A 26913-nucleotide genomic window follows, 5' to 3' on the forward strand; every position below is an offset into this window, starting at 1 on the left:
CTCACAAGGGGGGCTTATCTTCAGCCCCTCTTTTACTTGTACTCCTTGCAGCTCCTGAGGCAGTGAGATTAAGTATTGACATGTTTGTTTAGCGGCATATGACAAGGAACTGGAGTTACATGTGGATAGGTTAAATGACAAAGCTGCAAGATAGTGAGCTGTCAGCAAGTCAGACATCATGACATGTGAGCACACGCAACTTTGGTGGACTCTGTCACACAGTGAAATCCTACACTCTGTTACCAGTTACCAAGTGACAGCTTCATGCTCATAGGTAATGGTGTGCAGACTCCTTCAGGGGCCAAGTTCAAAATCTGACAAAGACCAGTTTCTTAATAAATTCAGGTTGAGGTGCATTGCACTTTTGCTTCATTTTACTGGCTTAAAACTTCACTTTCTTGATCCACTAATATTCCTGCTGCAGAAAAGCTAAAGAGTTCATTAAAAACACATCAATGAGGCACACTGGGTGAATAAACACTGGCACTGTTGTTTATTTTGAGTCAATCCCACATAACCGTGACTGAAAATAGTCCCTTATAGGCTACACTATTTACTGCTGTTGAGTAATGTTAGCTAAAAACTACAATGACCCACTGTTTGAGGAAATTCGATAGGCTTTAAAAAAAAGAGGAACGTATAGGCTATAGGTCCAATTCATCAATCATTTTGGGATTTATTAAAGTAAATATATGACATATTGGTCCATTATGGAATAAAACTGTCGTTGGAACGTAATGGGATGGTGGACCAACTGTTAGCTTATTCTTTTCATTAGGTTTGTATAATAATAAATAATAAGAAAATAGACCTCATTTGAGGCGAGTTTTTGAGATGCACGGAGAACACTATTTTACATGACGTAAATAAGGTTTGATAGTCCCATCATCTCACATTTGTCACCTCGCTCTCGAGCTCCATTCACATCCAATGTCACGCCTCGACAGGAAGTGACGAATGTAGCCACGAGCGTGACGAACGGCTTGTTCGAAAATACAACAAGGAAGTGACCCTTTATTGTAAAGGAAAATAATCACCGGATAAAACTTCTCTTCAACTCGGGGGTCGCTTCGCTCGGTTGTTGGGTATCGGGGGGTAAAGTCACCGTGGACCTGCCCGAGAGCCCGTTTCTGATCGTCTCGAGGGATTCTGCTTTTAGCCAGCTAGCTAGCGATGAACACGGACGTGGAATTTCACATCAGGCAGAATTATCCGTGGACCAAGCTCCCAGCTAATGTCAAACAGGTACCATGTTTTAACGTTTTCACAGGGCAAGGTGAGGGGGAGACCGCTGTGTCCTGGGGGTGGACCTGTCAATGTCACCGCGGTGCACTCTGTCATACAGCAGCTGTCAGCTTCGCACGACTCGCTAACCTCCTCTGCAGGGGTTTCACCATTCAGCCGGAGCCACAGCTGGCCATCTTTACATTACAGCCCCTAACTACACTGGCATCACATGACAGACCTTTTGATAGGTGGCGTCACATGATTTTAGCGCGTGGATGTACTTGCAATGTCGAATATTGCGAAGGTTGCTTAATAATAATCTGCATAAATCCCTCCTCCTGCATACGTTGTGCCTATACGTCAAATATCGTGGTGAAGTGGAGGCGGGTGTATGTACATAACGTTACAGCAGCTTTTTGCTGATGTTTGAGCTGCCTGCCTGCATCCCTGTGTGCCTGCATCCCTGTGTGCCTGCATGCCTGTGTGCCTGCATCCCTGTGTGCATCCTCACCAGTGATGGATTACCAAGCAGAAAAAGTGGGCAACTGCTCAGAGGCCCCATACCTCCAGGGGACCCAGACTTCTAGGCATTATTGTGTGTCAACTGATCTGTGCCTATATAACTGAAAATATTAGGGATGCACCAAGTTTTCAGAATCTTATTTATTATTTTATAATGACACCGACAAAAGAAACTGAATTTAATGTGGATGGGTAAATTGGGGTGAGAAAATATTCCAGTGTGGGAAATTATACACATTACATAGACAGTGGGAAGGAAAGTGTGGTTAAAAGGGGCCCAGTAACTCATTTGAAAGTTAATCCAGCCATGATCCTCACCTGTGTGCTGTGTGTTTTTGCTCTGCAGAGTTTGGGGAACTCTCAGCGTGAGTATGAAAAACATGTGCTGCTGTACAGCATCCGCAACCAGCTTCGATTCCGCAATAACCTAGGTGAGTTAAGTTTGTCCCTCATGGCAGTGCTAAACATACTTGTACTGTAGGACACATCATGATTAGTTGTGAGATTAAAAGACAAAGGGCAAACAAATATTCTTGCATTAAATAGCTCAAGAATAAGGCATGTGAGTAAGTTTATGGACTGACCAAATGAATGCCCAGTTTCCAGTACATCAGGTACTTTTAGCTAAAACGAATGCCTACGAATGCCCTGCAAAAAATAAATCACATTATTTGGTCTGTATTAGCCTTAACTTATTGTATTTAAAAACTGGCAGTTTAGTGTAAATTGTAACTGCACTAGGCCCGGTCAGCTTGTAAACAAACATTTTATATCACAGGTATATACCTGGAATCACAGTAATACTTGATTCCCCTCTTGGTACATGTGTATGAACAGGTAATGCAGATTGAGTGATATTTATACGTTGTAATAATCCTTAATATGTCTCTTAAAATAATGTGCAATAGTCTCTAAATAGCTTTAATAATAAACACTTTATGTGATTAATTGTCTTACTTCCCTTGTGACCTTCTGGAGCTTGTTCAGCACTTGATCAATACTTTTTTTTTTTTTTTTTTTTAACCTGGATTGATCTGGTTTAGTGTTATTGTATGAACACTCAGCCCTGGTTGTGACCTGACTGTTGTGTGTGTTTTATGAGCAGTGCGCCACGTGAGGAAGGATGAGCGCAAGTATTATGAGGAGCTCCTGAAGTACAGCCGGGACCACCTGATGCTGTACCCCTACCACCTGTCTGACATCATGGTCAAAGGGCTGCGAGTCACTCCGTTTTCATATTACATAGGAATCATGGAGGTAAACCACTTCTGCTGCATTGCAGAACAGAAAAGGGAAGATGGGTGTTTGATGTGGGGAGCTTCTCATACACCTGAAAATCTATCTTTGTACATATAGTACATAATGGTGATTTCACAATTGCACCTGTGCTTTCAGAACAATGAGCTAGGTAAACTCAAAAGCAAAGAGCAGGAATTCTTGTTGTGCAGCACCAAAAATTCTCTAATTGGTTTGGAAACATCTAGGGCTGTCCCAAATGATTATTTTTTAAACGATTAATCTAGCGATTATTTTTTTGATTAGTCGACTAATCTAAAGATTAATTTTTCAATAAGCGATTATTTTCCCATTGCTCATTTATTAACAATTTACACAAAACAACTTTCAATAAGGTTCAAATCTCTATTTATTAAAATTGTTTAACACTGCACTGTTCAAGTAAAATGAATTTGTAGTGCAACCTGAAGCCAGATGTAGGCTATCAGTCCAACAACAAAATAAAGTCACGTTTAGGAGGAATACAAAAATAAAAACTTAAAGTAAACAGAGCAAGTGCAAAAGAGTAGCCTGTATTTGCTTTTTTTAACAGTAGTAGGTAAAATAATGAATAAGCTATTGTTTAACATCCAAGCTCTTCTCCCTTTAATCTTAAAAAAAAAAAAAAAAAAAAAAAAAAAGTGCAATTTTAGCAACATATGAAATCAGATGTATCAAATAAATCCAACATAAGGCAAGTTGCAGAGTGTCTAATATAACAGTCTGTAATCAATTGGGTCACTCATGATTATGGGAAACCAAAAAAATAACACTGTCGACTGACAACGTTTGATGATGCTTGATGTTAAGTCATAGCGGGGCATTAAAACGAATCAACAGACTAACGTACCGTTGGGCTACTACTGGGAACACATTCCCTGTCACTATGTTGATAATCGCACACGTCTACAGTGCATGTTGTGTCCGAGCCTGGCCCGACACATTAACTGGAATTATGAGCCTGAGCACGTTTTAACCTGACAATTATCGAAGCCAGTGCTACAGATGGGGGGAGACGCGATTTTAGCACAGTTTACCTCACACTCAAGTCAGTGCAGGACATATACCCAGAGCTACGGGAGAAGCTGGAGAGGCATAGCTTTCTCCCCACCCAATTAGGCTAATAAAGTAATGATTAAAAAAACACAAATACTTGATGAAGGGCCCGGCCCGAGGATAGTGGCGGGAAATATCGGCCCGAGCCGGCTCATGGGTCAAGTTCGGGCTCGGGCAGAGAATCTAAACTCTACTTGGGAGGGAAAGGGACAAAAAGGTGAGCAGAACTTACGGAGTTTTGCTGCTGTTATCCTGACTCAGGGATGCATTTTACAAAGTCTACAGACTACCACGTTGTTGTTGGCATTAAGAGTACTAAGAGTAAAATACTCCCACACTTTAGAAGATCGTGTGTGAGCATTTTTCTCAACGTGTTGTTGAACTTGCGAGGAATCCATACTTACGCTGTTGCTGGAGGCAGCCGGTCATTTATAGATTTCTAGGCGTGACGCGTCAACGCAAATTATTTGTGTCGACGCATTTACGTAATTGTTTACGTCGACTACGTCGACAAATCATCCCAGCCCTAGAAACATCCAGTCTCTGTTAAGTTATCAATGTCTCCTATTTTGGCATCCCTGGAAACCACTGTGGAAATGGCAGTTTCAGACAAAACAGGGAATCTAAGAAGCCATTATAATAAGAAGGATCTGAGCTTTTTACAGCCCCCTGCTGCCATGTTTATTGTGTAATTTGATACTTGGAAATATACCACGTCATGGTACACCTGAATAGATCTACTAAAAGGTATCCTTTTGTACAGCTACACCTTTACTGTATAGTCAGTATGTATAGAGTAGAAATGTCTGTATGTCATTGGCTAGCATTAGTTAGTCATACACTTAAAATTAAATGTCAATTGCATGTAAAAAAAAAAAAAGAAGGAACAGAATGTGAAACATGTCATACATTACCACCATTATCCAATATATTTAGTCAGTCTATAAAATATTCTGCAGTTTTAGAAGAGCATGTTGTGTAATGTCTATCCCATGTTGATAACTTCGCATCAGTCAGGCACTAGGTGTCAGTCAGTGTCTAGTGAAGCCTCATGTACTACCAGCTCAGAGGACTGATCCCAGGAAAAACACACCCTGAGAAAATCTTGCTGTTTGCTCTGCAGTCAGTTTGTTTGGCTTTGTCTGCATGATGGCTCACTCTCCCTGATGAAGGCCAGTCTGTTGTTTGAGGCAGGCACAGTCAGGCTCACAAAGCACCAGCCTGTCTGGGACTTTGACCAGCCAGTTCTCCTTGACTTCTGACATTATCAATTAGATTACAAAGACTGAGCTCATGTGTTCACATGGCTGGTAGTGTAACCCATATAACATATTATGATTATGATTTCTTAATAAAAGTAATGCACTTGCAATTTGGTTACCTTTGTTTTGTTGCACTTGAATCTGATTACAGATATATGCATTGTGTAATTTCTTTGCGTAATGCCCTCCGATGTATTTCCTTAACTTCAGCACCCTGTGTGTTTACACAGAGAGGGTGTGTGTACAGATGCTAGCTGCCACATTTGATTGATCCACATTCAGCATACTTCCCCTTTCATCAGAACAGACTAATATGCCCAGTGCTTTCTAATGACTTAACTTATACACATGAATAAAGACGAACCATTTAGTTTTCAGCTTATACTTAAAAAGGCTTCACCCACTTTCCTATGCAAAAACTTGACTGAGCTTTAATTGTGGCCACTGAATTGCCGAAGGCTATGTCATATTCTGATAATCCGTCTTAAGCACTTAATGAAAATGGGGTGTAGAAATTAGCACGGCCGCCCAGATCTGCTAATCCTGTTATTAATCAGAGGCAGAGGGACATAGGAAGGGAAAGAGGAAAATGAGTTTAATTCTTTTTTTCCCTGTCTCCTTTCTCCTTTCTTTTTTTGCACCTCCAGGATATTATGAACAGTGAGAAGAGTTATGACTCCTTGCCCAACTTCACTGCTGCTGACTGTGAGTTCCTTCCCTCTTTTTTCTCAGTTTCCCCCCTTCTCTCCCACACTGTTGAAATGACTTTACTGGGGTTCTGTGTACCTCCCACTTCTGCTCTCTCTGTGTTTTTTTTTTTTTTTTTTACATCTTTCCCAGTTCTTGTTTTTGAAGGGCTGTCAGTGTATGAGGTGGGAGAACAGTCACAGTGAAAAGATGCAGATCAGAAGTTTTCAGAAAGCTTAGGGATTTAATGAGGGTCATGAGGTCAGTGGAGGGTAGAGTATCGAAAAAAAAGCCTTCTCATTCAATACCAAATTTCAATAATTAAGGAGTAAATCTCATTAGCGTCAGTGAGCCAATAAGCATGCAGCATTCTTGTACCTAGATCCAATAGTGCTTATGATTGTCTGTTTAATGGTACATGTCGTAGCGGCATGCAGTGACAATGACGGGACACATGTGTGTTTGTTGTGGTATTTTGAGAAGCTTGAAGACAGTTTGTCTCACATAGGTGTAAAGGAGCTGAAAAAAAAGATTTGTACAATAATGTTGTAATTTCTTTTTGTTAAAATGGATTAAAAAATGTTTTTATCGAAAACATTATCGTTCAGGAACCGGTATTGAATTCAGGGTACCATTTTTGAACGATATTTCAAATTCTTACTTTAAACTGAGAATCTTCATGGGTTATCTGACATTGTAGCATTATTCACTGTGCATATAAGTTCTTCAGCACCTAAAAGAAAACTAGAAGCTGGAACAACCGATTATTTGAGTTATCTGTTTTGATAAATTGTTAATGTAATTTTTCTTTTTAGCAAAATTGCCAAACATTTATTGGTTCAAGCTTGTGAGAATTCCCAGTTTTTCTGTTTTGTATCAATAAAGTGAATATCTTTGTATTTTGGACTGTTGGTCGGACAAAACGAGCAATTTGAAGACGTCATCTTCAGCTTTAGGAAATGTTTTTTTCTGCTTTTGTAAAACTGGTTTTCTAACACAGAGCATTTCAGAAGTAAATTAATAAGCCAATCTAAATATTTTTTAGTTGGGTTATTTTTGTCTGTTGATAAAGATAACGATTGGCAGCTGGATGCCAGCCTTTTGGCAGGAGTATCATATGTATGTTGTTCATATTTCTTGACAGATGCATCTCTTTTTTTTTTCTTTCGATTTGCTGGTTTTCATGGTTTATGAGAGAAATGGTTTTCAAAACCTACTGACTAGCATTACTAATCCACCTAAAACATGTATTTGTATTTCCATAACCAAACCAGAGCACTGGCCAAGTGGTTTTAGGATTGCCTGATATACAGTATATCCCATTCCATGGTGAATCAAAATTACTCCTCACTACATCACAATGGAGCTGTGTTCCTCAGAAGTTATTGTAAAATCAGATTAAGATTGCTTCAAAGCTGAAAGTCAAGTGTATGGGCAGTTGTAGCATTCTTAGACTTTCTGCTGTCAAGTGAAACGGGCTTTGGCTGCCAAAGCCCGTTTCACTTCCAGTCACTCCAGTCACTCACAGGCCAAAGTTTGGCCTGTGAGTGACTGAGTCCTGGCTGTACAGGACCTTCATGCTGTGGAGACAGAAGGCTGCCAGTGGGCCGTCAGAGCTGTGCTTGCAGGGGCTTCTCTCCTCTAATCTCCCTGGAGGAGCTTTAGAAGTGTGTCATGCAGAAGTGGGTGGATGGAGAGGCAGTGAGAGTTTGTGAGAGAGAGTTTTACGTGGGCGCATTGTGTGTTGCGTCTGATTCTTGGTGAAACAGCAGGATATGCATGTAGGATTCTGCTGCATTAGAAGGCTGAAATGTGAACATCCCTGACTAGTCTCTGTTTGAACTGGCAGCCTTCCCAGCACATTTTGCTATGCCCCTTCCAGGCCTATGCATCATGGGCTAGAGGAGGGGGCAAGGTGGAATTTAGAGCCAAAATATGCATACCTCTACCACTATACAGGCTATGAAATGTTTGCTTCATGGGCCAGAATTAATTACAGATAAAAATCCATGCACTCTGTGTATGTTGGTAGATGGACTAGAAGTGCGTGTGTGTGTGTGTGTGTGTGTGTGTGTGTGTGTGTGTGTGTGTGTGTGTGTGTGTGTGTCGGGATTGTCTCAGAGAAGGTGTGTGGGTATTTGTGTTGGCATACTCCCTTTGGATGAATTTGGATGAGTCACTGTTGCTACTCGTCAAGCTTCTTCTTTCTCCAAAGTAACTATCCAATATGAAGTTTGGAATATCCAGAAAAACTAATTCTCAAACTTCTGTAATTTTTTTGGTGTAATTCTTTTTTTTTTTTTTTTAATTCTCAGAGCCTGTAATTGAAAAAATGCCAGAGACACTTGCAGCTGCGCTCCAGCCAGATGTATTTGCCTTAGAGCAGTGATTATCAGTTCATGGCCAGTTACTGAGGCATAATTAAGTTTTACTGACTTCCTCCTTTTCTCATCATCCCACAGGTCTGCGGCTGCTTGGCATCGGGAGAAACCAATACATAGACCTAATGAACCAGTGCAGGTCTTCCAAAGTAAGACATGTTTCTAATAAAGCCTTTTAAATGATCATTTATAGAACAAAACTTCATACATTAGGCTCATTTATTTGTTCTTGTTAGCACATTTGGTGTAAAAATGCATATGGGAATACTGATTTTAGTATTTAGTCCAGCTGATTTAGAATATTTAGTCCAGCTGTACCTCCCCTGATTAGCTGGTCAACAACAAACTGCATAGCAATTCTCAATGTGCAGACACAGCGTCATACATGTGACTATAATAGCCAGAAAATGTAGCGCACTCAAGCTTAAACACCATTAACAAAACATTTCTGCATAGTTTGGAAATCTTTTTCCACCATTTTAATAATTACATTTTAAAAATTACAATATTAGGCACTTAATAGCCATGTTATTCAGATTTCAGTGACTCAATCTTACCTCAACTGCTTCCCCGTTTGTCTCCTTTGTCAGAAATTCTTTCGCAGGAAATCAGCGCGGGACCTGCTACCGGCCAAACCAGTGGAAATCTCTGTGGAGCCATGGTGGACGGCACATACGGGATACATCACCGAGGATGATATCAGGGTCAGGTTTGCTTATTTTTTTCTTCTTTTGATGATAGGCATGCGTTTGGATATTTAACTTTTAGTGAAAGCAGGCTGGGATGGATACGGTGTGAGGAGAGAGGACAACATTCACATTTATCCACATTAAGATATTTAACTTCCTATCAAGCAAATAGATTTAGGAAGTTCCAGTTCATTCTTTTCTCCTTTCCTTCTATGTACATTATATGTATCCTTTATCTACAAAATAAGGGAGAGAATAATGTGTGTTAAAATTACTTTTACCCTGAGCTTTCATTGAAATTCATACACGTTACCCACCAAGCTACAATTGTTCATACCATGAGCCCCTGCACTGCATGGGGAGATCTCACCTGACTGAAAATAAATACCTGCCAAGTTCCCAACAGTTTTTCTCCCCTCCATGAGAAAAAGAAAAAAGAAACACTGGAAAACAGTAGAAGGAATCCACACAGTTATTATATGCAAATGCATTCATCCTCCCAGAGACTGCAATATCACTGTTGTTCACTGTAGGGGATTTTTTTTTAATTTTTTATAAACAAAGCCACATGTACAGGTAGCTCTAATGTTGTGTTTTTGTTGTGTGTAATTACAGATCTGTTCTCCAGGAGAGAAGAAAGCCATTGATAAGATGATAGATTCTGGTCCTCAGCTGGCTGGATCAACAGAGTACAACGTGGTCTTAAGTGAGTAATCTGTCACGTTATGTTCCTATTTCAAACATCCTGTTTCAACAGGATGTAAGGGTGGGAAACGAGTTGCCACAAAAGAGATACTTTCTTAATTGATTTACAATCCTTTTGCACCAAAATCTCACACCAGTATATAAGTGCAGAGCAGACCAGATCATTAAAAAGTGCAATAGCAGTTGGCGACAGAAAGAGTTGTTTGAAACTCTGTTGGATTTATTGTTTCAGCTTGGTTTTACGGTATATTTGCCTGCTGGTACAGCATGAACTAACCTTCAAAATGTAACTATTCCCCGGAAAATAATAGTAATGGGATTTGGTGGCGTTAATAGATAAATGAGTTTGCATCTTTGAAATTCAGCTACCAATGGGCAAACATCTTTTACAGCTAAAGTGTGGGCATAGTTGCTAATACTGATGAAGCACAGGGACTGAGGTTGTGTTCATGCAGCCTAAATGTTAATTAGAGCACAGTTTGACAGTCATGAACTTCGGCCACTGGAGTGCTGGGGACTAAGTGGAAACAAATACAAATAAATACAGGAGACAAAGGCAATTTGAATACAAGAAATTGTTCAAATGAAATTTGATCGGCTTGAATTTCTTTCACCATTCTCATATGTGCAATTTTCTGTTCTACACAGAACAGAAAGTTGTATGCATAACCAAAAACTACTAGATTTGTTTTTCTGAAAATGGCAACAACAATGTTAATGGATACTATGTCAGTTATGCTAACAGACTATTATTGTATGTTTGTTTTTTATTCCAGGCTTGTACAACCGGGGCTTCATCTACTTGGATGTTCCAATATCTGATGACAGCTGCATCTCTGGTACATCACTTTGTGTGTGTGTGTGTGTGTGTGTGTGTGTGTGCGCGTGTGTGTGCGCGTGTGTGTGTGTGTGCGTGCGTGTGCGCGTGTGTTTTAAACAGCCTCCAATGTCTAATCGACTGACCTGAAACGATGCTATTATTACAGATACATACAGTATTTAAAAGAACAATTTAATTTCAAAATAAAACAATGTAAAAAAAAAAAAGAAAATGTTTGTGGAAATGTTTGTACAGCTGAAACTGTTGTTGTCTTTCAGTGCCCCCGCTGGAAGGTTTTGTAATGAACCGCGTCCAAGGCGATTACTTTGAAACGCTTCTCTACAAAATCTTTGTGTCCATTGATGAGCAGACAAATGTAGCGGAGGTAGGCTTTTGAAATGTGTTTTATTGTTCTCGCCTGCTGTGCTCATTGAATGTAAATGAATGTGTGTGTGTGTGTGTTTATATCGATCAACTTTTCAACTGAGATTTTTTTCTTCTCTCCATCTCTTTCCTGATCCTTCCTACCCCTGTGCCTCTCAGCTGGCGAATGTGTTGGAGATTGACTTGGACTTAGTGAAGGTGGGTATCCACTTGCTTCAGAATGTGAGAGTCCTATTGTACTGTAGAGACGAAAGCACTGTTTTTCAGAAGAGAAAGCTCTCCCTCCCTCCAGGAGTCATACCTGAGGAGAAAGGAAGAGAAAGGAAAAAAGTAGATCTGGGGAATATGGCCCCGCTTTCTACAATTGACACTGACAAAACGGGGAGGTAATTTCCTCTGGTTCCACTGTGGTTTATAACAGATTTTGAGACATCCTTTCTGCCTCTCTGTATACTTGAAGGCACAGAGTGTAGCAGAGAGGAATAAAAATCAGCCTTTTTCATGTTTTGCTAATTGATGTTTTGTAGCCAAATATTGAGATTTAAGTTTCAATTCCTTATTCATTTGAATGTGATTTCCAGTAACTTTAAATTTGACTAACGGCAATTTGTTGTAGAAGTATATATATTATATAATTTTATCACAGAAGTACATTGGCATTGCTGTCTTTCTTTGGTTGTAGGCAGTTCAAATGAAATTGTGTGCATTGTGCAAGCAGGGATATTATGTAGCCCAGCAAGTAGATATTTCTGCACAATTTGGCTGTTTCATTCTGCATACACACTCACACAGACATACAGCTAAGAGATAGACTGTGACACACACACCCATTGTTTCTGGTTGAATCCATCATGCCCCATGACTCTACCAGAGAGCTAAGCAGCACCATTCCAGTTGAATTGGTGCTCGAGTTTGACCCAGTTTTCCCCAGTTTGCTATTCACTCTCTATCAGACATGGAGCCAAACTCCCTCTCAGTGTTGCGACCTCCAGTGTGAAGAGCTGAACTTCCCTTGTCCTTCGGTGTCATTCCATTCCCGCCGCTGTAAAGCAGCATTTAAGAGAAGTGCCTGAAGGTAGCGGTTGCAGCGATTCTCCAGGAGAAACTCTGTAACTTCAGAGATGATTGAGATGTCTGAGAGGTCTCCTTTGTGCAAGACAGCCTTTTCCCATCACTTCGTGAGTTTAACTGTCTCTTGTGTTATGGCCTCATGGCCTGAGTCACTTGGGGAAAAAAAACCTCACTGAGCTTCTTTTGATATGATAAGAGGATGACCTAAGCTTGCACCTCAGGAGTGTTGAGGTGTAGAAAGCAATCAAGCCCACTATACTTGACTGAGGTGGCCTGTTCAGCCTGAATCAAATATTTAAAGGCAAGGCAAGTTGAGGACTGTAAATAATGAAAAAGCCTGCCAACTGTTTAGTAAAAATGACACAGTTACCTTTTTCTTTCTTTTTTGAATCGGTTTGAGTCACTAGACGTTAAGTCATGACTTTTTAATGTAGATTCTGTTGGGCATTGAGAGAGCATCTCCCAAAAGAGTATTCATCTAGTGTTTAGTCTCTTTTAGAACCTCACAAGTCAACATTGACATCAGTAGAATTCGACTATGCGATAGAGAAGCAGTCTTCTTATAACCAGCGAACCAAGTCCAAGTAAAGTGATTACATCTTTTGGACTACATATTCATCCATCCTTCACATTGTATAGACAATTCTGAAGTGCATACCTGACTAAAAGTAGATAATGTAGTGTCCGTTATTTTCACTGCAGCTAGTATGGAGTTCTGTAGGAGAAAAACAATCTGTGATAAAAAGAGCAGCACTTTTGAGATGTTTGAGATGTACCAGCAATCATGCAGGAAGAAATCTATTGTAAAAAGGAGAGCTACCATTTTTTCCTGCCAGACATTTTACTGTGAGTAAGTGGTGCAATCCATTTCACTTTCTCTTTCATTCCCCATTCTCATTGTCTTTCCCCACCTAAAGTATAACTCACCTCAATAGTGAACGTCCAGGAGGGTGACAGGTCACAGGTTGATGATATATGACAGTGAAAGAGTATCTGAATTGTTTGTATCAAAGTTGACTGTGTTATACTGTTTTTTATTATCAGAATGCAGTTTCCATGTACTGTCGTCTTGGCTTCGCTGTAAAGAAAGGTCAGGTGATCAGCTCAGACCAGCTCCACCCCACCTGGAAGAATGCCCCATCTCTCAACAGACTCAAGTATGTACAGGCAGCCAATATCAAACCATCCACCACATCAAAACACTGGAAGTGGCGCCATATGTTGAACCATGTTTGTCTGTTAACTTGCATTATTTTCAGAAAATTCCCCCCCCAAAACATTTCAGTTAACGAAATAATATTTTGCTTGTTTATTTATTTTTTTGTTGTTGAATTAAATAACTTTTTACATACTGGTATGTTAGGATACTTACTGTCATGTGGGAAGAAAATTACAGTTCTGTTCAGTTCAGGGTCTCCCGCATCCATTCGTCCACCTACATCCACCTAGTAAATCATTTAAGCTCTCCATCAGGAGAAATACATTTCTCTACATGTTAAAATATTTTATTTCATTTAATAAACCCCTACACATGAGGGCTTGATTGTGGTGAGATTGCTCTTTTATTTAATCACTGTGTGGCTCTGTGTTAGGAGCACCATGGACCCTCAGAAGATGCTGCTGTCCTGGGAGCAGGGCAGTCCTGTCATGGAGGGGGGCTCCTCGGCCACCGACACCGACACCACCAGTCTGGAGGACCAAGGTATGTGTGGCCGCACGCACGCACGCGCGCACACACACACACACACACACACACACACACACACACACACACACACACACACACTGCAGTGTATGCAACTGAATACCCATCTTGATGTATGCAGCAGTGATAATTAATCCGAAAGAAAGCTCAGTCACGCTTCTGAAAGCAATTCTCACATTAATAGGTGTTTGTCCAAAAATGTTTCATTTGTGGTCTTTGTTATGAATGTTAAGGCAGCACTGTTGGTTTGCTCAGACTAACAAATTGGATATTATCAAAGTGGCTGTTCATCAACCACATTTACATGTTAATAATCAATTCAAATTATTTGAGCAAAAGGTATGGTTTTGGTAGTGAACACATTCCATTTTCATAAGCTCACAAGCTCATATTCTCATTTTATGATGATTAGTTGTGCTATTATATGCATTAATGTTGCTGCACAGAGTTATTGCTCTTGTTATATGTCTTTTATTTTTCTGTGTCACTGTAGCAGACACAGGAAGCGTAAGCAGCCTGAGCATCCCAGCTCCACCCACAAAGAGGATTGCCTTCCTCTTTGACTCCACTCTCACAGCCTTTCTCATGATGGGCAACCTGTCTCCGGTTAGTGACTGAATGTGGACATGAGAACACTTTCTCAATGTTAAAAGGCTTAATAGAGACAGTGTAAATTGGACATGGACTGTACATTGTGATCTCCTGTGTCTTTGTCCTTCTATCAGAACCTGAAGAGTCATGCAGTGACCATGTTTGAGGTGGGTAAGCTGTCTGATGAGACTCTGGACAGCTTCATGGCTGAGTTAGAGAAGGTGAGACCAGCAATGGAAACAAAGAAATAATAGTAGAAAATAAATTATAGCCTTATGTGTACATGCGCGCAGACACTCTACTTGTATTTATTTCCTATTTTCTGTCTCCAGGTGGAGAGCACGGCAGAGGGCGAGGCCCAGCGTTACTTTGACCATGCTCTGACCCTGAAAAACACCATTCTTTTCTTGCGCTACAACAAAGAACTCACTCAAGACCAAGGACCTGATATCCCAAATATAGGTAAGTTTACAGTTGCACCCTCTTTTTCATCCCCTTTATTGGTAAATGTATGCACGGTCCAGGTGCCATACATCTCTATACATGTGATAATAGGCAGCTTGAAGGCCAGATTTGTTTTTGTATATTTTTACACAGCTAGCATGCTGGTTTTGGTTTTAAGTTCTTACTGCCTTTGCAGCCTCAGCAGCAAGCTAATGAAATAGAAACTCTTATGTTCATAGTTTCCCTAGCTTTGTAGTTTGTTTGTTGCCAACAGTTGACATCATCTGTGATACAAATGCAGCCAACATTTTGTAATGGTTGCTTCAAAATCACTTTCATGCCTGCAAATATCAATCAAACAGAATATTAAGGTGAGAGCTGGGACGTACAGAGTGAACAGTGTGTGTGTTTGTGTCTAAATGTGTGTATGACTCAAAGCACAACTCATTATTTTCAGTGACAAACAGAAATTATTAATGTAAATATTAAAAACCATGAGAAATTCAGTTAAAAAAATTCTCAACAATCAGCAGCTGTTTACAACTTTCTCCCAATTTCTCTATATTCTGAGCTATCATTACCACAATTGCGGCAAACAACTACTGTAAATGACTCCTATTCAACTCCTTAAGCTTGCTCTGTGGTATTCAATAATACATCAATAAGTAAAGAAAAAGTTATTTTATTAGAAATCATGCAGCCCTAATTTTCATGTGAAGGTTCTGGATAAGACTGAAAACTCTTCTGGAAGCAACAAAGAGGAAGTGGGTCTTCTATTTGTGCTGCTTTTGGCAAACTTGTGTCACTCTCTCTCTCTGCTGTCTTTTTCGTCCCTTACCTGTGTCTAAATAGTTTCTTTTGAATATGTTCATATTATGCCAGTAAATCCAGAGTGAAGCTGTATTGTTCTACTGGTTTCTCTAGGGGGAGCAGGAGAGAGTGAGTCCTCCAATGACGACAAAGCAAATCTCTCTTAGTTTGTTGCAACTGTTGTGCCACCAGATGCTGTTTGTTTGGTTTGGCAGAGTGCCTCACTTGTGATTGTCTTATCTCAGTCGTCCTCAGCTGCTGCTCCAGGCGTCTGCTGAGGAGCGAGAGCACTGAGAGCCCACAGGCTGAAGCTGAACTAAGCTCACAATGATACAAATTATTATAATAATAAATTATTATTGCATTACAAAAATCAACATCCAAACCTCCTTTAGACAATACAGTATGAAGATGCAGTCTCGTTGCATATTGTAATTGGCCTTTGTAAGGGTTTGTTCCACTCTATGTTGTAACATGTATAAAAAATATGGTCCTTGAACAGTTTGACTGAGTTTCAGCCAGTTCATTGCATCTGTGAAACTTGACTGTACTGATTTAGCCCATTAATTATCAACATTAGCACTTCATAGACACCTCTTGCCTCTTAGATATATATCTAGAAGGCAAGAGGTGATTATTAAATCCACAAATGCCAAGTTGACACTTGTGTCCTTTTGAGAGGACGTTCTTTACAAGTCACCTTGGAGAGAACACTCTTCTTAGCATCACGGCTATAAAGAAAGATTCTTTATTGTGCTTTCTGGCTGAGTTCCACTGCTTCAACCCAGTTACTGTTTGATGTATCCACACTTGACAGATTCATTTCCAGGATCTTTTTTTACAGTCTCCCTATGCTCCTTTTCATTTCAAGGAATAGTTGTCTCATGTCTGTCCGGTGTGTATATATAAGGTTACAGCCAGCAGCTAGTTAGCTTGGCTCAGCATAAAGACTGGAAACATGGGGAAACAGCCAAAATGTTCTGCTTTTGCTTACTTCTATTCTTCTACTATCCATGCAGTTACTCTAGTCTTTAGTCACGTCACAAGACACAAGAATGCAAACTATGTACATACTACATGCATACACCTACTTACTCGGACTTGGATCCCAGCCTATTTTGTATAGAAGTTGTAACTGGCCTTGGTTTTTCCTTGAACCAGGTTTCCCCTTGGACATGTTGCGCTGTGAGAGCCTGCTGGGTCTGGACCAGGCCACCTGCAGCCGTGTCCTCAACAAGAACTACAAGCTTCTGGTCTCAATGGCGCCGCTCAGCAATGAGATCAGACCCATCAGCAGCTGCACGCCTCAGGTATGACGCCTGGAGGGAGGGAGAGCAGAGGGTATACTGTGCGTCACGCTGGGATGTTGGATCAAATGTTGACTGTCTTAGAGTTGTGTTTGTGTTTAACTCGACAGTTCATGTGTTTGTGCGTGTGTTCTCTGTTTGGTTGTGTTTGCCCTCTTGCTGTGTGTACACACTTGTGTGCCTGGAGTGATTTGTGACTGTGTGTGTGTATGCTTTGTGGGCACTCAGCCTGCAGTTGCCCCCAACAACAAGGCTACACAAAGAGAGAGAAAGGGAGGAAGGAAGGGAAGCGAGGCTCATGAGTAATTCCTCTGCCTGGCCACACTCCAGCTTTCTAGCTGAGCTCAGAGAGACAGAGGGAAAGAAGTTAAACTCTTGTTGTGCCATTCACGCTGCTGTGTATTCTCACACTGCTGGGAGTCGGTGAAGTGGAATTCCATGAATTATCTTCTTTGTTTTCTGCTCACATCTCTAAAAGCAGCTTCAATTTCTGCTTCTCCGACAGAAGAACATTGTTGTTTATTTAAAGTATGTGTTCAGGTAAGAAATGAAATGGAAAAACCGTCTAAGGATGTGTATGTGAGTATGCATTAGCTCTGCTGCTGTACACTTATGTATGTGTTCATGTTTGTTTCTCCCTGCAGCACATTGGACCGGCCATCCCTGAGGTGAGCTCCATCTGGTTCAAGCTATACCTGTACCATGTGACCGGCCAAGGCCCGCCGTCTCTGCTGCTCTCCAAAGGCTCCAGACTCCGCAAACTGCCAGAGCTATTCCAGGTTAGCCCAAACTAATAATTAATCAGGTAGGTAGGTTTAATAAGTGTACTGTAGGTGCACTGTTGTGTAAGTAAATGTATGCTGTTAAAGAAACTGTATAAGCTAAAGAAAGTTCTTTGAAGTCAGATAAGAAAAGCCCTATATGTGACATTTTGAGCCCAATCGAAGATGCAATTGGACACTTTTTCATTTCGTCTTTAACTCCTTGCCCTTTCTTATTTTGACCTTCTTTTGACCGCAGTTACAGTTGGTAATCAGAGCACTGGTGGTAAAATTCAAAGCTGTTTCCTTCGTCCCTGTCAATCTTCATTTCATAACAAAGCACCTGGCGCATCACAATCACAGTCATACCACACCATGCACCTGCATTTCCCCCCCTCCAACGCTTCCTGATGGTCTTGGAATTGTTTAACTATCTTGGGAATGTGGGACAGGGAACAAAAGAGAATTTGATGAAGTACATTCTCAAGGGAGGACCAGTAATATGCAAATGGGCCAAAAGTCTACTTGTCATTTTATTCAATTTAACTGTTTTGCTTCACAGTGAACTTAACTGTAGGATTTTTTTCCTTCGCAACTTTTTTTCACAGCTGAACATAGTTACCAAAACAGAAAAGAATAAAACCTTCATTTCATGGATAAGCTCTGACTCAGTTAGTGAAAGCCTTGCAAGTATCATAACATGTAAAATCAGCCGCAGGGTGGAGGTTTAATTCTTTTAATCAGTTTATGTTTGGCGTAGTGGAAGGTTGACAAGTTGCCATGTCAGTATGAACTACTTAGTACTTGGACTTTTTAAGATTATTTTTTGGGCCATTTTTAAGCCTTTATTTATAGAGGACAGCTGAAGACATGAAAGGGGAGAGAGAGGGGGAATGGCATGCAGCAAAGGGCCGCAGGTCTGAATTGAACCGGCGGCCGCTGCGTCGAGGAGTAAACCTCTATATATGGGTGCCTGCTCTACCAGGTGAGCTACCCAGGCGCCCTGGACTTTGTTTTTGACTGAGATATGTAATTATTATTGTAGAGGACATACATACTGAAACATTTCCCTCTACCTTGTGTCAAGAGTCAAGTTTTATATTCTATGAAAAGCATTCTTCTTATTTATCATTACTCAATATGGTAATGATATGAGTGATGAGCTGTTGTACTCCCATGATGCCGTACACCTTCACACCACAGATGCTTTCCGTGATTAGCAGCTGTGGCGGAATGCTTTCCTTAACCCGTTTATCTCCGCTCAGGTCTACGACAGGTTGTTGATCACCTCCTGGGGTCACGACCCCGGGGTTGTGCCTACATCCAACGTGCTGACCATGCTCAACGATGCCCTCACACACTCTGCTGTGCTAATCCAGGTAAACACACACACACATGAGCTCCAATTTTACAAAGCGGTTGTTTCAGGATATTCTTTTGGCGTAATTGCTTGAATTTGAACCTGTCAACATTGCATCATCTAATGTTATGTATCTACTCCTCGTGTGTTTCCAACAATAACATATTTGGTGCAATATATAAACTGTGGTAAACTAATAAACTGTACTGTATGTGTGTGTGTGTAACCCTTAGGGTCACGGTATGCATGGCCATGGAGAAACCGTTCACATCCCGTTCCCTTTTGATGCAGAAGATCTGAAAGGAGGTGAGTTATTATACATGGATAAAGCTTTAAAATCACTTAGTAATTGACATCATACAGCCTGTATGTTATGCTAATACAACAACAATTCACTCAATCAAAGTAATTCAGTGCAAGGTTTTTACATTTATTTGCAAAGAACATTATTTTACAAAACTGAAAAAGTTGAATATGGCGCCTTTTTATCGGATGTTTACGTAATTGGCACAGAATGAGAAGTGATGCTAAAATAAAGGGAAGACAAATAGATTTCTTCCCTTTATTTTAGCATCACTTCTTATTTCTTCATTCTTCATTCTGTGAGCAGGTTCCATTCTCTCAAAAAGCTTAAAACCACAGAATTAAGTTTAGTATTGGCTATCTTAGAAAGGAATGGCCGACTTTGTCAATCACTTCCCATTGCTATTCATATCCCTTGACTTCGGGATCAGGGAGGTAAAAGCCAGACTTTTCTTGGTATACAGCAGGATTAACATATTAACCGATAATATAATAATACACTAGTAATGTAAATATTAGTGTAATGTCACGGCCATGTTGTGCCTGAATGATTAACCTCAGTCAAGCTGTGCTCCTTTCTCTGGTGACTCAAATATTCACTTTTTGGCTTTGAGGGGTTTAACTCATCAAACATCATTAAAAGGATTTGAATCCTGTGAAATCCTTCTCTTGTGAATTTGTGTGTGAAGCTTAACACTAACACTCATCCCCCTAATACATTTGCTGTCACAATATTACACCGTCTGGAGAAACACATTTTATATGAAAGCTATGCTACTCAGATATTAATAGAAGTATAATAAAGATACCTTTTTATCAGTTTCAGTGCTGACTTGAAGCATCCCTCCTATTGTTTGTTTTCTTCCTGTGCAGAGTTCTCCTACTCCAACATGTGTGTGCACAAGGCGCTGCAGAAGCTGAAGGAGAACGTGGACTTGGAGCACCAGTGCGGCTACATCACCATGCTCAACTCCAACAACAGGCACCGTCGGAGGGCCAGCGACAGCACTGAGTGCAGAGGTAGGGGAAGGGGAAGGGGAAGTCTTTTTTTACCGTGTGCACATGCAGATGTTTGCACGTGAGAGACAAGACATATAGTTGAATTAGTAACAATGTCCTTGCCTCTGATGGCCATTGATACTGATGGTGCAAATTAGATAAAGATTGCTCACAGTCCAGTTTAATTATTCTGTTTGTCTGCCTAATTGTATCCCTTATTGTGATAGCCTTTGCTAATGGACGTGGATCGAACAGTATTAGCCTTTACCTTTGAGATTTACTGATTGAATGTTGCTGACATAATTGATCACAGATTTTATTTAACTTTAAAAGTTTTGCACAGTTTTTGTCAATTGACAGACCTCTGATATTTATTCAGCAAAAGAGATATGGTTCAAAAAGTTGTGCATTTAATGAAGCCTCTTAACTGAAAGGCATTCAAGCTGTAATCTAGCTGTGAAACAACCTCTCTGTAATGCTGATGGAGATGTGTTGCCTTTCTTCAAGGCGACACCCATCTAGGTGGAGGCCTGGACACCAACGGCAGCACTGAGTCCTTTGAGCTCGTGACAGAAGAAAACAACGGTGAAAGCAAAGGAAAGACAGACAGTAAGTCAACTTTTTGGTTAATGTATATATTTCTTTCTTTTTCTATTAGAATCCCTTCAAGTTACTCAATCCGATGTTTGAGAGTTGGAAGAGACTGTAAAGACCAGAATGGGAGACCAGCATGTCCGTGTTAATTGTATTTGTGTCATGTTGTAATGTATCATTGTCATCACCATCTCTGCTCTCCCTTGCCAATCTCTTTCTTTAGGCCTTTCATCTGAAGATGAGTGGGTCCCTCTCGAACTGTGCTTCGGCATGCCCCTCTTCAGCTCTGAGCTAAACCGCAAAGTGTGTCAAAAAATTGCCTCGCACAAACTGTGCTGCAACGAAAGGTACAAATAAACCCACCCAACATCCTCAAAGATTTTACTTTTGTTTAAAGCATTGAGAAAAGTGTAAAGACGTGTGTTGTAGCGGTGCTAGACTTTAGCTCTGTTGTTGTTTCAGCCTTCAAGAGCTACTTCACTCGAGCCGAAAGCTATCCCTGAAGGTGTTGAGCTTTGTTCAGTCATTCCAGGTAAAAACACTCACTGCTGTGTCTTCAGGTGGCCGCTTGAGAATACTCACTGAAAAGAAATAACAATGTCTAATGGAAATATCAGCAGTCAGGAATTTAATTTTACACATCGAGTGTTAGAATTAATCAAGATTAAAGACTGATTCCATTTTTAGAAATGCGTCTTATATAACTGTTGGTTTAATCGAGTTTAGAAATAGCAGTACAAGTCCACAGTAGGGCATTATGAGAGACGAGGGTTTTTTTGTACAACGTGAAACACAATGTGGGGCGAACCATCAATGTGTCTCTTATCTTAAGATAATGAGATATTTAACACGCTTCACATGAAAAAGCAATATGATTAAATGTTTTGTTTGGAATAACAGCCTAAAAGAATAAATATGAGCAGAATTAAAGAGTATTTACCATTCTTGAGATAATGAGATAATTAAGTCATGATTTTGATATAACAGGTTTAAAACAATTACCAGCCACCATGACTGCCCCTGGCAGCTATTTCCTTAAACATTTTGTTTTGAATCAGTATTGGTTAAATAATACAGAATACTATTCTTCCACAGTTTGATACTGTACATTTGCTAATCCCATAAAGATATTCATCATGAGATGACCCACAGCCAGTTTGAGACTTCAAATTAAATGTAAATATAGCCACTAAAGTCTTTTTTTTGTTTTATTGGAAAAAGTAAAGCATTAACATACCAAACATAAAGTGTGTATTGTACTGTACATGTGGTGTCCTGAAAGTCGAAAGGAGAAACAAAAGGACATGGGAGAAAACAAACAAAACTAAAATGCAAGACAATAACCATAGTTAAAATTGAGCGCAGTAACACAGGGTTATGTGGGAGTTGGGTTGAATTAGAAATGAGATATTCTGTTGATTTGCAAATGTTTTGGTTGTTGTTTCAGTCTGTGAGGATGTGTGTAAGGGTGAGGAGAGAGAGAAGAGAAAAACAAGACAAAATGAAGCAGAAAGGAAAAACTATTTAATAGAAAGTGGAACAGCATGGTGAATGATGTTAGTTTTAGTTTTAAAATGTTAAAACATCCTGTCTCTTTTGTGTCACAGACCTTCCTGATGTAACTGAGCCTCCTTACTTTTTCTGCATATTTTATACACAGATTTTAAACCACACGATTTAGTGTTTAAAAGTGCTGATGGATGTTTTATAAAAGCGGCCACATACTGTAGTGTAAATCAGATAGGAACCATTCTACTTAGCCTTTGCCAACTTTTTTGTCCCATGTGTCCCAAATGTATCCTTGTCCCACATATCATCCATTCTATCTGGTGTTCTGATCTGTGACATTTGCCCTGTGTTGGCAGGACGGCGTCCAGCCCTCTGACCTAGACAGTGGCGTGTCGAACCCTCTCAGTCAGCCCCCGGCGGAGTCCGGTGTCCCCCTGCCCGCCCTCAACCTCCTCTTCAAGGACGGGCAGTTGAGGGAGTGGAGCGGGCGGGCCCCTCCTCCTTTGGACATCACAGCTCTGCAGAAGGACCAACCCTCATAAGCGCCCCGCCCTCAAAATCACCAGATTTGGTCGCAAGGAAAAACATCATCTCATTGAAAAAGACCACCCTTTCACTGAGGAAATTGTCAAATCCTGCATCTTGTCTATCAGTATCCAGGTGTTGGAAAATTAGCCCCGCCAGCACTTCATTCACCTTTCGTATGAGGAATCATCCTTCTGACAGAGTTGCCAACACTAGTTTGAACCCCCTTAGCTGTTCCCCTCTGTGATTCCTCATATTCTTAGCAAGACATCGTTATCTGTTGGAGTGGTGCTATTATCACAGTATATAACAGTGATGCAGGTCAACAGCATATGACCTGTAAGGCCATTTAACTGGAAACACTTGCGCTGTTCTTCACCGACTAGCCCTCCACACTACCCTTCAATCACTGGATGTTCTGTGATCCTTGAGAGCGGAGTGTAAAGTGGTTAATAATTGTATAGATGTTCTAAAAATGACCCACAAAATAAGCAATGAAGTGTTGAACAGACATCTTCAGGAATCATTTGACAATGCATATTCTAGGACCAAGTTTTTGGACTTCCCAGACAGAGTCCAGATACAGACCCCGCAGCCTCCCTGCTGTTGTTTCACGTTAAGTGATCTGATGCATGATACTGTTGCACAACTCGTACCATAAAAGAATACTTTCCTACTTGTAGTCAATATTGGGGGCATTTATTATTTGCACTGTGCAGGATTTCTCCAAACCTGTGGAAGAAGACATGTAATGTCTTTTAAAAACGTTGGATCCCTTGTAGTGCGCACATGGTTTTAGAGCTCACGTTTAACACAAGAAAGTGTTTCCTCTTGGAAATTGACCAGTCATCAGAGAAACTGCAGTTTTTTTTAATTCTTTGTTATCATTCTTTCTCAGTAAAAGAGAACACCAAAGACCATTTTCCTTTCATGTATAATGATATATTTTTTTTTTATCTTCTGTTTTACTGTCCTTTTTATTTCGCTGCCTTATCGCTGTCAGCCAATTAAAAACTAACAGGTCTTTGATCAAATCTCTGGATTTGATTTGCTTATCTTTTTTTTCACCTTTTTTCAGATTTTATAAATGATATTGATGATATTTGAATGAGTGTTTGTAACCAATAAAATCAACAACATTGGGGCACAAACTACCAACCATTGCCCATGTTCAAGAATTTGACAAAATTAACCAAGTGTACTAATTGCATAGAACTGGAACAGTCAGGTCTGTTTGACCCAGGCCTGTTGCCACTGATGCCTGCCAGTATCTCTCCCTGGATCGACTCCAGTTTGCGTGCAGTGCGGTGTAGTGCAGTGCACTCTTGGCCAGCCCGCCACACTCTCCAAGGGATTCTGTTTACACCATGTTTTGAAAAATGGGGTTTGTAGTCTAGAGAGTAGAAGGCAACTTCGCTGTGAAGGCAGTCACAGACCCATGGGATGGAAATGCTAATGCTTTGCCCAGCGTTTCAGAGCTGTGATGGCCCAAAAAGTGTCTGAAGTCTGTCATGAATTTTCAGTGTGGCTCCAAGAATATAGAGTACTTTTTATTAGAATGCTAACCTATTTTGTTGATTATTTCTTTTTTTGAAGGTGTCTGCCTCCTGCAGTTTTTGACCCACTTGTGGTTGTTTCTAATGCCGTGATGCTGAAATAGAAGAAAAAAAAAGACTAACATGAGGTTCCGTTGAAGCATGATGACTGTGTACAAACTGTTGTGTGTATGTTGTGTATGCGTGTGTATTGTACACCTCACTATTGGTGTGTTTTAATACACGCCTACCTTTCACAATAAGAGCCCACTCCCATCCTGCCTGTCTGTTATCTAGTTGTAGTTGCTTGGTCATCCAAGATATCCCCCATCCTCCCCCAGGTATACATCCACCAGTGTTTAAAAAAAAAGGCTAGTTTTATATGTCAACCTATATTATAGCAACTCTTTGTTGTAGCTTGTTTAATGGGACTGTGAATAGCATTGACTGACTGAATAATGATGATGCTCTTGTAATTAAATGGGTTAAAAAAAACAGAAAGTGACATTCCTTCAACATGCCCTTCCTCCATCCTTGCTCCAGATACATGTTATTATTACAGTACAAATAAATATGTAAAAAGTATATGAAAATATAAATAAATATGTAATAAGAACAAACTTTTTCCTCCCTAAAAATGTCTCAGTCTCGTTTTTCCTGAGCTATACTTTGAGGTTTTATATCACGGATTTCAGTGCCTACTGGCTCTGAATTGTAGCCGATCACGTTATATGATATTAAGCCATACTTGGTAGATGTTTTTCCTAGCCAGGTGGAACAGATGGTGTGCAAGATGCAGTGGTCCGGATACTATGTCCATCAGCCTCAACTACAGACTTGTTCACCCATCCTTGTAGATTTAAATGAACACTTAGCTGAAAAATAAGTCTGATACATGGATGTGAAACCTTTAAAAAAAGCTACAGCATGAAAAACCCACATTTCTTTGAGGGAAAATTATAGGTGTCAGTCTGTAGTTGGCTATGCCCCTAAAGGACAGGTGGAGCCCCGCCTAATTGACTATGTCTCCCAGGCCGCCCTGCTCCAGTAATTTCCCAGCACCACAAATTACAGTGTGTCACCGGGGTGCACAAGGGGCATAAACTGGGTCATGCCACCAGAGGATAAGACGCTCCAAGAAGCGGTCAAATAGGCTGCATGTCACTGCTCTAACAGTTAATTTTTTGTCTAGCACTGATGCTCGGGAAATGTGTAATACATTTGCTGAATTCATTATGCAGATTTGTTATTTTTGACTTCCATCATTGTCAAACTGTAGTTGCTGCAAGGCTTTCGGCTGAAATGGGAGAAAAGACATGAATAGAAGAATACTAACAAAAGGTTGTGCACATACACAGTACATATAGGCTTGAGACAAAACTGATGAAAGGTCAGGATTGCAAAATTATACTGGCCCCTTGAACACTGAATTATTGTGCTGCTTTATCATCATTTTAAGTAAAACTGGAAGTACAACATCTTAGATAATGTTCCTTTGAATTGTATTGCATCATTATGACGTGAGTTCACGATGCTGTAGTTCATCCGTCCTGGTGTAGGCTGTCATAGATGCCCACTTTTGTTTTGAACTTACCTAGACTCCAAGATAACTTATAAAAGTGTATCTGTGTTGCCTAAGGAGACAAAAACCCAGCTATGCTAGCAGCTCTCTGAGACTGTACTTAAGAACAACATTGTATGAATGCTGTACTGTATGCTAACTCACTCACAAGGACAATGCTATCATGTAGATGTCTAGCAGATATGTTTACCATGTTTACCATCTTAGTTTAGCATGCTAAAGCACTAATCTAAGCTACAGCTGAGGGGAATGTTCTTCATTTTGAAGGCATTTAGTCAACAAAAGTGTTGGACCAAGTGCTGGTGCTAGTTAAAAGGTCAAGGCATCGCCAAAGTTATTACAATTCATCCTGAATGTCTGTACCAAATTTCATAACAATCCAGCTAATAGAAATTTCACTCAGAACCACAAATGTCAACCTCGTGGTGGTGCAAGAGGAAAAGTTTAGGACCAACAAAGTCATTAGGATAAATTGTCTGGGGATCATGAATGTCTGTACAAAATTTTGTGCAAAATTAACTTAGCGGATAAGTTAATTTTGATGTGTGCTGGTGGTACTACAGGAAACATCAGGGGATTAAACAAAGTCATTAGGATTCATCCTCTGGAGACCATGAATGCCTGCAAAAAAATCCATGAAAAAGTTGTGGACCAACAGATGGACCTTGACACAGTGCCACGCTTCTTGTACAGCTAAAATCGTTAAATGTTCGTTCTGTCTTGACTTGGAAACCTGCATGAAGACATTTGATTTGAACCCTGTGACCCAGGTTAAAACTTATTAACCAGGGAAAACATTCAGTCTGGAT

The 26913-nt window shown here is 40.3% G+C and overlaps 1 protein-coding gene across 3 annotated transcripts; it reads left to right on the forward strand.

Moving 5' to 3' along the window:
- Positions 1-933: 933 nt before the first annotated feature.
- On the forward strand, positions 934-25160 carry fam91a1 (family with sequence similarity 91 member A1). Of its 3 annotated transcripts, none has more exons than XM_031296336.2 (24): positions 934-1245; positions 2096-2180; positions 2855-3006; positions 5990-6047; positions 8492-8559; positions 9001-9114; positions 9715-9805; positions 10581-10643; positions 10903-11009; positions 11168-11206; positions 13124-13236; positions 13672-13781; positions 14278-14390; positions 14510-14596; positions 14708-14837; positions 16791-16939; positions 17581-17715; positions 18963-19076; positions 19291-19363; positions 20234-20380; positions 20867-20968; positions 21177-21300; positions 21416-21485; positions 22819-25160. In XM_031296336.2, the coding sequence occupies exons 1-24, from the start codon at positions 1174-1176 to the stop codon at positions 23002-23004; spliced, it is 2502 nt and encodes an 833-aa protein (XP_031152196.1). In that variant the 5' UTR covers positions 934-1173; the 3' UTR covers positions 23005-25160. The 3 variants fall into 3 exon arrangements, with proteins under 3 accessions (XP_031152196.1, XP_031152197.1, XP_035848706.1); XM_031296337.2 differs by having other exon boundaries at positions 20882-20968; XM_035992813.1 differs by having other exon boundaries at positions 14281-14390.
- The last annotated feature ends 1753 nt before the right edge of the window (positions 25161-26913 follow it).

The sequence above is a fragment of the Sander lucioperca genome, chromosome 16, assembly GCF_008315115.2.
Source record: "Sander lucioperca isolate FBNREF2018 chromosome 16, SLUC_FBN_1.2, whole genome shotgun sequence".
NCBI classification, from domain to species: domain Eukaryota; kingdom Metazoa; phylum Chordata; class Actinopteri; order Perciformes; family Percidae; genus Sander; species Sander lucioperca.

What these genes read in the sequence shown, in the direction of transcription:
- fam91a1 (XM_031296336.2), top strand. Translation starts at nt 1,174, where the DNA reads ATGAACACGGACGTGGAATTTCACATCAGGCAGAATTATCCGTGGACC. An exon ending in CACCAGTCTGGAGGACCAAG is followed by an intron (nt 13,782 to 14,277) that starts GTATGTGTGGCC and finishes GTGTCACTGTAG; the next exon opens with CAGACACAGGAAGCGTAAGC. An exon ending in TGCAGAAGATCTGAAAGGAG is followed by an intron (nt 19,364 to 20,233) that starts GTGAGTTATTAT and finishes CTTCCTGTGCAG; the next exon opens with AGTTCTCCTACTCCAACATG.